At 45.1% G+C, this 16,764-nt stretch overlaps 1 protein-coding gene across 1 annotated transcript in view; it reads right to left on the bottom strand.

Moving 5' to 3' along the window:
• clasp1a (cytoplasmic linker associated protein 1a) overlaps positions 1-16,764 on the bottom strand; it is a 69,736-nt gene that overhangs the window by 24,201 nt on the left and 28,771 nt on the right. Inside the window, exons 9-22 of the mRNA XM_068725170.1 lie at positions 10,446-10,586; positions 10,149-10,222; positions 9,749-9,841; positions 9,429-9,574; positions 7,781-7,916; positions 7,600-7,670; positions 6,872-6,931; positions 6,121-6,198; positions 5,127-5,294; positions 4,134-4,180; positions 3,603-3,773; positions 2,753-2,776; positions 818-925; positions 298-324 (exon numbers count right to left, since the gene is read on the bottom strand). Coding sequence (XP_068581271.1) covers positions 298-324; positions 818-925; positions 2,753-2,776; positions 3,603-3,773; positions 4,134-4,180; positions 5,127-5,294; positions 6,121-6,198; positions 6,872-6,931; positions 7,600-7,670; positions 7,781-7,916; positions 9,429-9,574; positions 9,749-9,841; positions 10,149-10,222; positions 10,446-10,586 — 1,344 coding nt within the window. The remainder of the gene's footprint in view (positions 1-297; positions 325-817; positions 926-2,752; positions 2,777-3,602; positions 3,774-4,133; positions 4,181-5,126; positions 5,295-6,120; positions 6,199-6,871; positions 6,932-7,599; positions 7,671-7,780; positions 7,917-9,428; positions 9,575-9,748; positions 9,842-10,148; positions 10,223-10,445; positions 10,587-16,764) is intronic.

Below are 16,764 nucleotides of genomic sequence, written 5' to 3'. Positions count from 1 at the left end.
ACCCACGTTCTAACTAACTGTGCTGTGTGGAGACGGTTACTGAGGCACCGGTCACCACGGGGAACTCACAACACTTCACCGGTGACAACAAAGGCTACAAAGACGAGACGACACACATTTCTGATTCCAAACAGCATCTCAAACTGTGGCAAAGTAATCAGAACAATATGTGAACGTGATGAGCGGAGCATGCTGCTACTGGAGAAACAAAAAAGGTAAAAGGCTAAAAGAATGGGGACGGCGTGCTGAGGGATGATGAGGCGTCTGGCTTGTGATTGGATGAAGCTGAGGCCTTACCGTTGATGGGATTGGCTGATCTGGATCCTGGGTGATGGAAGCAATAGGCAGGACAAGGTGGAGAACGGTCAAAATGAGACAGAAGGGGTTATGTTTATTACATTTACCCAGCATGCACTCTGAACGGCTGTGAACGTGTCGGCTGTGTGCCGATTCCCGACAGAGCTCAAGAACGCATAGATACCGACATACACGCAAACTACGCATGCATGTAGGCTCACAAATACACGAGGTTTTGTGAGCGACTATGGCTGTTTATCGGGTTGCTGTAGCACATGGGAAATGTCACACACAGTCACACACACACACACACACACACACACACACACACACACACACACACACACACACACACACACACACACACACGAGAAACGTCTGGTATGATCTCAAAGCCGATGCAGACAAAGATCATACCGGCACATGAGAGTGGTGGATTGGTATGCAGTGTGCACACACATATACTGAATGTGTGTGAATCTGTATGAGAGCCGTGTGTGTGGGGTGCATATATACGTACGCTGGGACTGAGAGACAACTTTGGCTCGGCTGCGCCCCCTACTGTCCACCACCGAGGTACTGGCTCCGCCCACGCTGCCCGAGCTCTGTCTCCTGGTACGAACGCGACCTGGACGACAAGGGAGGGAGCAAGAAGAGAAGCAGCGGGAGTTTTATTCCGGCTTGAATTACATGAATGCGTTTAACCCATGACCCTGGACAGAGACGCTGGAGAAGACAAAGTCTGGGGACACAGAATGAAGGAGAAGGGATGCAGCCCCTCTAAAAACACACAGGAGGGAAACACACAAACCTGGGTCTACTAGTTTGCAAACAATTCTCAGTGCTAGCTGAGACATGAGCCACGCAGACAAGCACCACTTCAGTGATTTTTGAAGTTTGAAGTGTGTCTTATTGTCCCGAAACAAACAAACAAACCATAAGAAATATTGGCAGACTTCCTGACCCAGGTCTGGAGAAAGACGGACAAACATTGAATCTCCTTTGCAGCTATGCTTGAAAAACCTGCAAACATGAGGAATACTCTGACATTATGACTTCTGACTATGAGTAGAAAAACATTTTTTTATTGGACGTTTAGCGGGAAACGGTGCTGCTAGCTGCAAGCTAAAAGGCTAGCTTTAGGCTAAAAATGACAGAAACCCTTCCCCCAAATTGAGAGACTAGTTTCTACTGGAAGTGTGTAACATCCAAATTTAGCATGTTATGGTAATGCTATATGTATATTATGCAATGGGTCTGAAGCCGTTAGTGACATTTAACAAGCAACTAAATTATAAAACCCAAAGAAAAACTAAAGTATCTTTCAATTCTAGCCTCTGTGTTCTGAAGAATATTCAGTGTCAGAAGGCGTTTTTTAACCAAAATAAAGGAAATTTGTAGTGAGACATTTGATTTCCGTTAAACATAGTTCACACACGTGCTGACCAAATATAATTTTGTAATAACTTTCTTCCCACCCTCATTAAAATTGACAACAAGCTGAATTGTACAGAAGCCCTGATAGGCAAGTGAGAAAAAACGTGAAAAAAAAGAAGCTTTTAGTTGGATTTCCTTGCTTGTCAGGCGGTTTTTGTTGTAAGGCTCATTTCGTCCACAAGAGGCAGAAGTGCACCATTACCACACATTAGCGGCGATTTAGATACACTTCTGGCCAAAAGAAAGACATGACAGCAATGTTACATTGAACAATTTCACCCGCCAAAACCTTTTCACCTGTTTTCATAGTTTTTTCTCAACGGTTCTTAAAAGGGTTGGTAATCTTATTCTGTCCGCGCCCTTTGTTTACGTTCATGATGATAATTTGGGGGGAGTGGCTTCGGAGGGAGGCCTAAAGGGATTATTTTATGTTATTTTCTTGTCATTTGCCTCTCGGGGCTTCCATACTTTTGGCATGTGGGCAACTGATCTGTAGTACGAAACCTTACATAATACCAAAAACCAGCTTCTATGCCCTTTGACCAGACTTTGTAATCCTGTGGATTCTCCACAGAACAAGGGACAGTTGGAAGCTTTAGTAGGATGTCAGATTTGGCTACCGTTCAGTTCAGGAAACGTTGCACCGTCTGTTACGGTGGCACATCAATTTCTGTGAAGTAAGAAAGCAACTTTCTCTACTTCAACAAAACCCTACAGTGTGAACCAGTAGCATTGGACTTGATGGATACAGTTGTTAGGGTTACAGTAAGAAGAGGAATCCATGCAGACAGTCCATGCAGTTCCACATAACTGGCGACCACTGGGGGGGGGGGGAGAGGGCACAGACGATGTGAACGTGTAGCCTGCCACAGCTGACAAAAAGACACACTCATACGGCTTCGCTTTTTAGTGTTCTGTGCAAGTTGCACACACACACACACACACACACACACACACACACACACACACACACACACACACACCTACACCCCTACACACACAGAGACACAAGTCTTACCATCACTTTTACCGGGAGTGCCATCTTTTGGGCATTTAAGAAAGGCAGTGCAGCAGCGAGTGGAGGAAGAGGGATAGAGGAAGACATTAGTAGCAATTGAAGCAGCAACAGGAGTGAGTGGGTGAGCAAGGGGCCTCATCGTCATCGTCGTCATCATCAGTCATCGCCATTATTGGGCTATGGGGACTCATTGAAGAAGAACAAGAGAGGGAGGAAAGTACGGCCAGAAGGATTACAGTACGCATGTATTGGTGGGGAGTGGGGCTTAGAGATTTCCCATCAGCTTAACATGTTGGGGAAACTTCCTAAAAATGCATCTGGGTGTTTTCATCACACTACTCAGCCTCATTACATCCATTTGTCAAAAGTGTCATCGTAGGATTTAAAGAGTTCCTGCAGACGGAAAAAGTCTAATGACAACCTCGGGGGTCATTAATGAGCCCAGTCCGGCCCATAAAGCCAGTGACTACAGGAGAACATGTTTTAATACTCCATGACGATGGCAGACTTTGACAAGAGAACTGCTTGAGTGAGCAGTAGGACTGTAACTAAGCTCTGTTAAATGACTGTAAATAGTGGCTCATTGCCCAGTAAATCTCCACAGATGCAACACAGAGTTTATTCTCAGAGTTTCTGTCAAAAGCAAAAGCGTAGCTTATTAAATTATTTTAATTTATCTTGTACCAAGCAAGCTGTAGCCTCAAACTTCTTGCATCGATTCTCTGAACACGGCGTTTGCATTTACAATTCAGCGTAAATAAATGACACAAAGAGTCCTTTCTTCATAAAAGTGCCGTACGGTGCTTTGTTTCTCTGCTTCCAGAAGGTTTAGCGGGAGATGGCTGATTACCTAATGAGGCGTAGGACCCTGGGGGGAGGGCAGCCGCAGAGCCGAACGGCGAGGAGGCGGGAACGGTGGACAGGCGGGACTTGGCGCTGGAGGCGGCGTTGACGTCGATGTCGCTGCGGGAGCGCTGGAGAGAACCCGATGCGGTCGACACCCTGGTGCTCACCAGCTTACCTGCGACAGCACAGGAGGGAGGAGTGTATGTAAGTATCACTGCTGCGTCACTGACATCTACCTCTGAACGTTTCACCGCCAACCGAAGAGTTTTTGTGCAAAACTGTGACAACATTAACGCTGTGAAGCCTGAAGGCCAGACGCATCACTTCTGCACATGTACACTTGCATGGCTACGTACAAATACACGTTCACAGTACATCGTGTATATATCGTCTAAAGCTTTACTCTACTTTTCTCCGTACTAACTTCACAACACTATCGCTTCACTTCATACAGTATACATGTCACTCCTGAGGAAAACCCCACAGCAAGGGATGGATAGTTTAGAATATTAATATTAATAATAATAATACTTACTCCTTGTTATGCTCCCTCCAATGACACTCTTCACCGACAACGGACGGCTGAAAAAACAGAAGACACTTTTTAGACTTTATGTACATCACAGTCCAACACAAGGAGCATCTGTCAACACTAAACAGTTATGGTGTCTTAGAATAAGAACAATTCATAGAAAATGAATTCTGTGAAATGTATTGGAAACTGTGGCTTCCTTTGATACAGAAAAAATAGCTTCCTCACACACACACACACACACACACACACACACACACACACACACACACACACACACACACACACACACACACACACACACACACACACACACACACACACACAAAAGACGTTGACTTGCATTAATTTGCTGGAGACTTACCATAACTGCTAGCAGCCTACTCCAGCCTAACCCTAACCTTGAACTAAGGGTAAATGAAGTCTTGACTTAGAGACGGGTCCCCATAATGTGACTTTGTAATCAGATACATGTCTCCACGAGATAGGAAACACACACACACACACACACACACACACACACACACACACACACACACACACACACACACACACACACACACACACACACACACACACTCTGCTGGATTGAGTATGAGGTCATTAGTCAACACGCTCTATAAGGAATCTATAAACTGGCTAAACAATGGTAATTAATCCATGAGTGTGTGTGTGTGTGTGTGTGTGTGTGTGTGTGTGTGTGTGTGTGTGTGTGTGTGTGTGCATGTGACTGATGTCTGGTGATTTGCTCATAATTATTACCGAAGTTATCATATTCCAGAACACAGATTAGCATTAGTGGTTTCCTCCAATCTATTACAGCTAATAGATGTGCAAAAGCTTGGAGGATATAGAAAAAGGTGGAAAAGAGGACAAGGGGGGGGGGGGGGTGTTCTCTGGACCGACCAAAGCAGGACAGTAGAGATGGAACAAAGGGAACAGGGACGGGAAGATAACATGGCAGAGGGTGAGGACAGAAGGAGGGCATCGCCTTACTTCAGACTCTCCTGGGAGGACGAGGACGAGCGGTCCGACTGGGGGAGAGACACGATGCTGTCAGAGCCCTTCAGGTGAGACTGGAGGGCCTTCTGATAGGTGGACTCCAGCGCCTGGAACAGGTGCTCTGCCTCGCGGCTGTAGTGACCGTGGAAACCCCAATAGCACCTACAGGTGAGGGCGAGGAAAAGCATGAGTTTGCAATATTGCGATTGGCTGAGTATTGCGATATCAAACACTGCAATATTTTGCAATTTATTACCTATTTTCATTTGCAAATGATGCAGTTTGTCAACATATGTTTTATCTAATAAGATAGAGTTTTCACTTGGTTCATCTCAGGCCTATAGTCAACGAAGTCAGATATTTATTTTCATCATCAACTACTTCCTTTTACTTTGTTTAAGTCATCTACAGTGGTGATTTGAATAAAAACACACAATTACAATTATTTAGGAATAAAAGATCCATACTTGGCCAATATCGCCACGCAAAATATCGTGATGCTATGCTTTAAACACTAAATGTGACTATATCAACATGCAATACTGTTGAGGAAAAAAGACAAGGATAAAATGTAGTTTAAAAACTTGAAAAAACTCTCTTGATTTATGTAATAAACAGGAGACAAACTATTATGGACAGTTTTCTTTTCAATGCAGCACTTGTTGTTTTGTGTGCTGCGCATGTCCTATCAGGACTCCATGGCAGCACACAATGAGCACATTGAGGAGGACTCAGAATGACTTACTAGAGGTAAAGTTAACAACGACAACAGCCTCATTGACTAAAAGCAAACTAAAATAATAATAGATAATTGCGGTTTTCTTCAACTAACATGAGATTAAAGCGCTCAGACTTTTAGTCAAATGAAACTTGATGAAAAAACAAGATGAGGTTGCCTAAATGTGATAAAAAGTAACAAGGACACTTGACACAGGACTAAGACTAAATGAAAACACAGCTGACTAAATGAAGACTCCATGACACTTACTTTCTTGCAATGGATCTGGCCTCGGAGTCGGCATCGTGTATGCCTTTCTTGATGGTCTCAGTCAGAACAGCCACATGTCTGGGGTAGTAAGGGAACATGAGTGAGGAGGACACGAGCAGCTAACCCGAGAGACCCGAGAGACCCGAGAGACCCCGTCAAGATAAAACCAGGAAGTGAAGTCGGACAACTCCTGCGACCTTGAATGCTAAACCAATAAAGACGCTGGACTTTTTCTCCGTTCCGTCTCTTCCACTTGTATTCCTCTGGTGGTCCACAGGCTGTGTGTGTGTGTGGCCACCCACAGGGTCTTCCGCACGCTTTTTAAAGTCTCTGCCGCGGTTGTCGTGGTTACGGTGATGGAAAGCCGCGTTATCGCTGGGGGTCTTGATGACGACGGTTCTCTCGGGACTCATCAGTTTAATGAGCCTCATCAGTGAGGCGTCCAACCGACACTTAGCCAACTCAAATGTTAGCCGTCTCAAATGCCATCATGTGAGAGGAAGAAGAAGCATTTACCTCCACCAAACACGAACACACACACACACACACACACACACACACACACACATACACATACACACACACACACACACACACACACACACACACACACACACACACACACACACACACACACACACACGATACAACACGGCATCTATTTGACACACACATCACGCACACTTGCAATGTGCTTGGGTGCTTTCGGAGGAGACAGTAGATATGTTTCTGCTCTAGAGATACAACGTACCTTTCCAGTGTATTGGTGGGCCACTCCAGCAGCATGAGGTCTAAGAACTCAAAACAGCGTCTGGGAAGAGGACGAAACAACACCGTGACCGGATATTTAACAAAGGAGAGAAACACAACAACATGAATGTGACATGTCACAAGGAGACACAAGCAATGTGAGAGAAAACCATAACATGCCTGTGAATTCTAGAAACTAATGTATAATAGTGATCCATTCATATTATATACTATATAGTATGATGACGTATTAGGGCCGTTGCAGGTAAAGAATAAATATATTGCAGAGCGGGGGAAGGAGGGGTAATATTTTGAGAAGAACTCATAATTTACAAGAAAAAGATCAAAGTAAAAGTGGTACATCAATGAGACAAAAACTCAAATTGACCCCAAAAAACTTTTCCAAGTATTTTAATGTACGTTTATGAGTATTTTCTCATATATTTACAACTTCAATCTTGAAAATTCAGAGTTTTTTTATTCCAGAATACTACCTAGAATATTATATATATATAAAAATATATATATATATATATATATATATATATAAAAATATATATATATATATATATATATATAAAAAAAAATATATATATATATATATAAATATATTTTTTTACCTACAGTGGCCCTAATACACAGTCGTAGTAATATGAAATTCAACTCAATCTTAAAAGTAATGGAAGAAAACGTAGAAGGAGAACATATGAAGCCTGGAGGTCCTCTTACCGTCTGACTGCTACTGATTTGGAGGTGCAGTTGCTGGTGATGATGGGGATGAGACGTGGGTAGTGTGTGCGCTGGAAGAGAAAATCCAAATCGTAAAAGTTCCACTCGTGTGCTCGTGTGGTTTATATGACAGCGCTGTGAATGAAAATGAAAGTATTTGCCACGTGGAGACTCTCCTCACCCTGAGGATGAGGCGGATGGTGGCCACTCCGGACGTGGCCATGACTTTGGCACTGTTGGGCACGAGGTTCAGCAGGGTGGGCATGATGCTCTCCGCTCCGTGGTCAAACTTGTTTCCCAGTAGTGATGACAAATGTCTGACAGAGGGAGAGGGAAGGATGTGGTGTTAGAGGACAGGCGTATACCCCTCCTGGCGATCCCTTCATGGTGATGCATTGTTGTTGTTGTTGTTGTTGTTCTCGGTGTTAAAGGTGCAGCTCCTCCAACGAGTATACTGTAAAGTCTAAAAGATTATTCAACCCTCTGCATTTTAACTAAGGGGTAAGATTACAAAGGCTGTTGTATCTTTTTTGGAAAGAACAGACAAGAGAGGCCGACAGTCAAAAGTGACTCTCAGAAATCCCTAAATATACATCTCGGTTGTAAACTGAAGAAAAGTTCAATGTGTGCTCTGCCTCAGCTGGGGAAAGTTAGTTACAAGCGACGTAGGATCCGCGTAGCTGCCATCTATTCATCAACCTGCTGCTCTTTCCGCGTGTCTCCGCTCTGTTCCACCTCATCGGGGTCGTATTAACACTCGGATGACGGATGTTTTCGGGTGGAGAGCACGCTGCTCGTTTCACACCCGAGCAGGGCTCGTGTTCATTAGCTTAAGTATGTGGAAAGAAGACATTTGAGCATTTTCCCTGGAGCAGCCCAATCGGTTACAAAGTTAATATCACGACTGCCAATCAACGCTATTAAGAGTGCGCTGGCAAGGCAACTGATGCTGATCCGTTAATGTCAGCCGTTTGCTCTGCTCTCTTCAACAAACACAATCGTTTTACCCGGCAGAACACAGGAGTCGCTGCTAGTTTGTTTCCGTTATAGTGAGGGGTGTAAGAAACCATGGAACACATTGAGCATCACAATATTATGGTGTGATACAGTATCAATTCTAAGAAACACTGTATCGACGTTTAATTAATGGTTTACATAATATTTGTTTCATTTGCATTTTCTCAGTGTTTCCTCTCAAAGTGATGCCATGCATCTGGGATTGATGCAAACTGCACATCTTTTGCACATGGTGCATTCTTTATACTACGACAGTGTTCCTAAAATTCTATTTAAAAAGTAAAAATATATCGCCAGATTCTTTCATATACACACCTTGAGTTATAGTGTGACAGCGGTAGACCAGCAACTCCTGTCTTCTGCCAATTAAACTCGTGTTTTTGTCAAAGGAGTCTGGTGGCTTTAAATAGAGCATAGATACCGGCTTCAGTTCCCCAAAAGAAAGGGCTGTCTGACGGCAAAGTAAAGCCGTGAAAATATTCTTAATATAGCGCACACCTCAACTATCATTGATTGATTAAAGGTGTCCGAAATAGGTTTAGCTGCTGCCCCCGTCCACAGCAGTGTACATTGCTTTGCTCCTGTTTTGTTTCTCCTAACTCGATCTACTGTAGCTAACACACTGACTATGGAGCAGTAGCTCACACAACCTCACTGCAAAACATCCAATCCATCCCTTAAAGACTGACGTCTGAAAACTCTGTGCACATGTTATGATAGTACTGGTTGTCATTTCTTAGTTAGTTCTGCCGGAGCACACACATTTAGGAACCTGGGCGGGACAGTGCGTCCTCCTCGCCTTGGGATCTTACCCCAGAGTGATGCAGGCCTCGCGGACCACCTGTGAGCGCAGGTCTTTAGCCGACAGCTTGAGGGGAGCCTCCAGGAGACGCAGCTGCTGAGGGAAACCCTCGTACTCAGTCGCCCCGGCCAGCAGGAGAGAACGCACCTTCTTCAGCTGGAGAGGAACGAGAACGAACAGAAGAGACAACGCATATCAGCATGTCATCAGTGGATTCACGCACTTCCCCCCCTGTGTGTGTGTGTGTGTGTGTGTGTGTGTGTGTGTGTGTGTGTGTGTGTGTGTGTGTGTGTGTGTGTGTGTGTGTGTGTGTGTGTGTGTGTGTCTTACCGCGACCACTCGGTGCTCCCAGTCGTGTTTGTCATCAGACAGCACTTCTCTGATCTTGGTCAGCTGGTCCTCTAGCTCTCTGTTGGAGTAGATCTGGACACGGAGAGATGCTACCATTAGCTTTACAGTCTGCCATTTTACTATAAGCCTGAAGCCTGTTGATCACTTTAACAATTCCTCTGGTTCGATGTGGAGTGAGATGCACCACGTTAAAAGAAATCGGAAGCAACTACCGAATTGCTGAACTTGTCTTGGCAAAAGAATATGACATTATAAGAATAAGTGTGCTTGTGGTTTGTGAGTGAGTGGTGTTTAAATCCATCTTAATACCTCCCACTGTCTCTCTACGTCTTCTTCTATAAGGTGCTAACAAAACCAAACAATTCAGAGCTCAGCATACCTGGACTGAGGGCACGTCTTCAAAGGTCTTAATAAAATCCTCTTCATCAACAGCCCCGGCAGCTGCTTCTTTAGCTTTGAAAGAAAAAAAAAAAAAAAAAAAGGTATTGTACCGGAGTTTCAACAACTCAATCATTTATAGAATGATTTAAGCAGCAGGGACGTGTTTACCAATACCTCCTATTGCTAGACATTAAGTTAAAGTCACAGTTGTAGTATTGCTACGATCACTATTATTAACGTTGTGCTGCACAGTAAACGTATTACAGCGTTATTATAGGACGGAACTCTCCCTCACTTGTGATCTTGGCCGTGGTGGCTGAGCTGGGTCTTCTAACAGAGCTCACTACGGGCCTCCTGCCACTAGGGAGCGCTTTGGATGACGATGAGGAGGAGGACCGGCCTCCATCCACAGAGTCTTCATCCTCAAAGTTCTTATCTGCAACGACAGGGGCAGAAAAAGAGAAGAAGTATGACACAACCGTCTCTGGAACTTGTGAAAAATGCACCTCGGGATAACCGGTGGCTCGATGACCGATCGATAAATCACCGTTCCTTCATCATCGTCGCTCCTCTTCTTCGTGGTGAAATGCATCATCATTCTCCTGTCAGTAAACCCTGAGTCATCTCTGCTCTGCATGACCTCTGTCAGGCTGCGTGTTCGTATTCCGCCTTCATCCATCCATCTGACTTTAATCTGGTTTGGCAGCCATGCATGCATACACAGCAGCCCCCCCCCCCCCACCCCGGTCACCTGCCCAACGTGACCATTCACACAGAGGATTAGCCCCGGGGCAGATGTGATGGTGCTCGGTGGGTGCAGCTCATTGATTTAAAAACAATTCCTCAATCCGTTTTTTTTTTTCCAGAAAGCATGTGTTCCTGTGGAAGAGCCCACTATGAACGCTTAGGGGTGAAGCCTACCCCTTCAGCTGCACAGGTACTGATCACACAACAGTGATCAGGCTCTCTCTCACACACACACACACACACACACACACACACACACACACACACACACACACACACACACACACACACACAACAAACCAGCTCCTTAAATGTCCCTGCGCCGAAGAGCACTGTGACCATGACGCAGCGTTTTGTCACAGACGCCACATTAACAAAAGTGGAAGACAGAAGACAAAGAGGCAACAGGTCGAGAGAGGAAAAGGTAAAGGACGCCAAAGAGACGTGTACATCCAGAGAATTCAGAGCGACGGCGGAGAGCAGAGAGAGGAGGAGGAGGAGGAGGAGGGGGAGCAAAGGGAGATTAAAAGGCATCATTCTTACGAGCGCAGATTTTCTGGCACATCAGCTTCCGCAGCATGTCTCTGCTGCACCGGCGAACGCACACTTTTTCACCAGGCATCTGTCGACAGGATGTGTGTGTGTGTGTGTGTGTGTGTGTGTGTGTGTGTGTGTGTGTGTGTGTGCTCTCCGTGTGCCTCTGTAGCACGCTGCGCACTGACAAAGTGGCAGACTAACCACCCCTTAAGCCCTCTTCTCTGGGTTCAGTTATCAGTGTGTGTGTGTGTGTGTTGAAAAGAGGGAGGGGTCTATTGTTGTGAGATCACTATTTGTCTTGTGCTCACTTTCTCGTACAGCCCCATGAATAACAGAATGTCAATAGAGTATCTCAGAGTGAGGTCATTACTGCAGACGGGACATGTAGCAACAATAAGCTCCACACCTTTAAAGACGGGCAGTGGAGGAGTCAGCCCAGCATGCAGAGACAACTCATTCACACATGCCTGGATGTCTTTCACAAGGTTGTCCACTTTAAGTAGCCTGCATGGAAAGACACAGTGAGAAGGTACGGGGCGAAGTATCTAAGGAGCTTTTTGTAGTCCATCTTTAGAACATTGTAGTTTCCTCAACAACATCCGCCGGAGCATAATCACGTAGTCTAAGGGTCACAACGTCTCCTTCACGTCTCTCCTTGCCCTCATGACAGGACGTCCCCCGCAGCCCGGGTGTTGTCTACTTGTGTGTATTGGTCTTGACTCGTCACAGTAGGAATAACGCAGGTGTTTTTACGTCTAGCGATCGCACTTGCGCTTCAAAAATCTGAAAAGTGGCATTCGTTTGTGAGGATTATCTTGCCGATACATATGTATGTATATACATATGTATATATGTATGTATGCGCACACACACACACACACACACACACACACACACACACACACACACACACAGCTTTGCCCCTGTGCTGGTACTCCAAACTCCATCTACTGCAGTAATATGCTGACTCTGGGTACAAACTCACTTCAAAACACACAAACTACCCTTTAAGATCAAACTAAATCATTTTAACAATAATCAGAAATATAATCTCAAACAACGATTCATTCATTTGGAAAAAAGTTTCCAGCACAAGGATATATAAGAGTTATCCAACCAATCAGAACAACACACAGACGGCAGACGGCCCGGTGGATGTCAGGCATGGAGGGCGCGCTACCTTCTCTGTGCACTAGGTGTCAGGCTGCACTGCGGACACACTGAAGTGCTGAAGGTTGCTGAAGCTGCGTTGGCGTCAGCGGAGTCACCAGTAAAGCATTTATATAATGTCTTCAGAGGAAGAAGAGGAGGCATGAGGGATTAAGAGAAAGTTCAGACGCCTGATAACGTTCTTCACTGCCTGATGGCATGGGTGAGACAAAAGGGGGGGGGGGGGGGCTCTGACCCTTTTGACCCCCGGGGCCTTGCCCTTCACGCAGGCCGTGGTTCAGCCTGGAGCCTGGGGGGGGGGGTTACATAAGAGACAGCTGACTGGTGATCAGGGTTATGTCATAACAAAGAATGTCTTGTTTTGCTGACAAACCAGAACGGCTGCTGGCAGGGCTCGAATGGAACCTTCATGGCCGCAAGTTATGGATTGATCAACTCAAACATTCACAAAAACGTTGCCTTGTTTTGTCACTCGTTACTACACCACAAAACGATGATTGATCCTCTGAAGTTGAAGTCCGACGAGTTCTGACAAGCACGGCTCTGAAGCCTAGAAGGCCTCGCTCAATAAGATGCAAACTATCTGTCACAAGGAACACCCGTACTAGTGACCTTTGCCGATTAGGAGGAGAGATCATGACAAAAAGGTGCCAAAGGAATCAACACTGTGTCAAAAGTGTCCACAGATATGGATCTATCCATTAAAAAAAAAAAAAAAAGAATAGCACTGCCAACTCTGAATATGGAGTCCTAAGTTCAGAAGCAACACAGATGAAACTACTACTATTAATGCAAAATACAAATTCTAAAAGATTTAATTTGTCTTTTAGTCTATAATATGTCCAAACATAGGGAAATATAATAATATAGCCTCAGCGAATGGCTTCAAATAGTTTGTTTTCCAAAGCCCAAAGACATTTGGTTAACATTGACTAATGCAACGTTTCATGATCTACTGTGGGACAGAAACATTATTGTAGCCGGGCCCGTCCAGAGGACAGTGAGCTGGTTGTCCCACTCACACTTCTCAATCAGCTGAAGAAATGAGGAGCAGAAGAGGAGCATTGACTGGTTCATTTCCCAGAGGTCATGTCTGGACACCGGGCTCTCATACGGACCAACTCGCCGCAGTCACTGCCAACATTCTCAGCTCGCCCTAAAAGCTTTAATATTAGTGCTCTACCTCCATACCATCAAATATGTCCCCCTGCAAAACAGGGCAGCATCAAACTAATCCCATGGTGCTTATTCTCCACCAGACTGCCATCAATGGGGCCGGTTGGCATCATGAGTCTCTCATTCATCTCCTCCTACTGCTGCTGCTTCAGTGATGGCAATCAGATGAGAAGCATCCACATGTAGGGACAGAAGAGAGACAAGTAGAAATAGGAAAACAGACATGGAGATGGCCATTGTCACCTCTAAAAACGATGTCAATCTTTCTATTTTCTCTCTAATGGAAGAAGAAACATTCTACACCGTGCCCACATCAGCTCTCCGTCCCTGAGAGAAGAGCGCAGATGATCAGCGCTGGGCTGGATAACCCTGACCGTGGCCCCTCTACAGCAGCCCCACAGACCCCCCCCCCTCTGATCCTCAGAGCCGCTGGCCCACTTCACTGGGCCCAAGGAGGACAATCCCATCATTCAGAGCGCTGCTCACAGTCTATACTCTCACCTCTCTCTCTCGCTGTGTGTGTGTGTGTGTGTGTGTGTGTGTGTGTGTGTGTGTGTGTGTGTGTGTGTGTGTGTGTGTGTGTGTGTGTGTGTGTGTGTGTGTGTGTGTGTGTGTGCGCTGACTATTCAAATCTGAGCCGGCTGCATCTCCGGATCCTCCCCAAGAACCTCAGTGGTAGCGAGTTCTACTACTGGTGATTAATAACGAATGCTGTTATTAGCGTGTCGTCTATAGTTTTGTTATTGTCATGAAAAGACCACAACAAACGATGAATTGATTACTCTATGCTTTGACTCTAAGGTCAAAGTGTAGCTTCAGCATCACGCTCATCATTATTATGCAACTTTGAGCAGTAAGTCACCACAAGATGTGTCCAGAATAACAACTCTGAGGGAACCTCTGCAGCAACAAAATCACTTGATGATATATATAAATTACAATATATATAAATTACAATATATATATAAATGAACTCTGAACGCATCACAAAATGGACGCGTAAAAAATACCTTGCATAGAAAAGATCTTTCTTCAGAGCCTCCAGCACACACACACACACACACACACACACACACACACACACACACACACAGCTTAATGCGTTTTCTTACGCGTGTATGAATAGTGTGTGTGTGTGTGTGTGTGTGTGTGTGTGTGTGTGTGTGTGTGTGTGTGTGTGTGTGTGTGAGAGATAATCAAAAGGCTTCCTCAGAATAAGCATTCAGCCCCCACTGGTGTCAACCATTTCTTCATGGTGCAGGATATAATGGCTGCACACACACACACACACACACACACACACACACACACACACACACACACACACACACACACACACACACACACACACAGAGCTCAAGCTCCCACGCAGACACACTGTGGCACTTGTGTCATCCCGAATAGCCCCGAGTAGTGTAGTGGGCCGAGCACACTTGTGAACTGGGTTTTGTCTTATAGTCCTATAGAACCAGTGTTCCCCTTCGGAGCTCACAGAAGCCTGTTCCCTCATGTGATGCGATGACATGAAGAAGTATCAGACCAGCTTCTATCTGAAGAAGTGACGGTGGGAGATCTGCTCTCATCGCAGCAGAACACCGGGGGAAAGACAGACCGGCAGTGTCCTCCATGTTGATGGAACAGAAAGCGCCCACTAGGACACACACACACACACACACACACACACACACACACACACACACCAATACACACAAATCCTCGGCGGATTAAGCCAATTACAAAGGCGTTCTGTGATTGTGTTGAAGACAGTGAGAACCCATTGGCTGACGACGACCCTCCCTTGTTCACAGTCCCCCCCCCCGTTTTCAGACTGCTTGCCGACAGTCCTCTGTGTGGTTCTATAGAAATACTGCCTTCACTCTGCATTATGCATTGATCTGCTTTAAATAGTCCCATAGAACCAGACGGAGCCGCAGACACTCACAGTCCCACTTACAGACACAGTCACAGTCACCAGGTAGGGCCTTTCAGAGCCGCTGTTGGTGTTAGAGCTTTCAGCAGCTACACTCACGCATCGCGGTACCGTCATGACGGATGCTATTTCTAGTGGAACGACTGCAACAATAAAGTGGACAAATTAAATTGGCAACAACGTTGAAAATCAATTAATCACTGCAATCGAAAATGGTGAAATATTCCTGTCGTCTATATGTTCTCTGTGGGTTTTGGGAACTTGTGATCTGACCTTTTCACTATTTTACAAAACAATGAAGTGATTAATTGAGACGATAATCAGTAGCTTAAGTGACGACGAACATCCTCGTTAGCTGCACCACACATACCCGACATGCTGACCGACAGACTTCAGCGTTTGTTGTCCGTTTAAGATTCTACACTCATAAAATGTGTGTAATTCTCTAAAAAGCCATTGAGATTATAAAATGTCAGAATGGCATTTATTCAGCTCACTGTTTAACCCTCTTTTCTGACACCAGAAGGTGGAAGTAACCTAATGAAGACTCTCATCAGTGCTCCGCAATCAGCCAATCAACCTAATGAAGGACTCGAGATCTACGGATTGCGATCTGGGCACTTTTAGGGGGTTTAGCTGAACAGCATTATCCAAAGAGGCTTATAATGAGAGCAATTCACTGGGAGAGTCGTCCTCAAACGCTAAAACAAATTCGGTAACAAAGAAGGCTGCAAACGCTCAGACTCAGAGCATCTAACAACGGAATAAAACACATCACACCTGTTCCATTCAGAAAGACCTCACCACTGCAACACTGGACGTGATGAAGTCTGAGCTCACGAAACCTCCACACAACTTCAAAATCATGTAAAGAAATATGTACAATAAACAATAAATGGACCGTCCCTAATAAACTGTCCGACCACAGTCTGGAGGCTTTGAGCAGAGCATAGGAATTGTATGTTTTGTACGTTAGTACTGATCTCAATCCCTGTAGATTTCATTTATGATGTATTCATTTCAACATGCGTCACAGAGCATCACACCAGAAAAG

The sequence above is a fragment of the Cebidichthys violaceus genome, unplaced genomic scaffold (assembly GCF_023349555.1).
Source record: "Cebidichthys violaceus isolate CVI_PGR_0920_01 unplaced genomic scaffold, fCebVio1.0.p SCAF_34, whole genome shotgun sequence".
In the NCBI taxonomy this organism is placed as follows: Eukaryota; Metazoa; Chordata; class Actinopteri; order Perciformes; family Stichaeidae; genus Cebidichthys; species Cebidichthys violaceus.
This window is presented reverse-complemented; position numbering and strand designations above follow the sequence as displayed.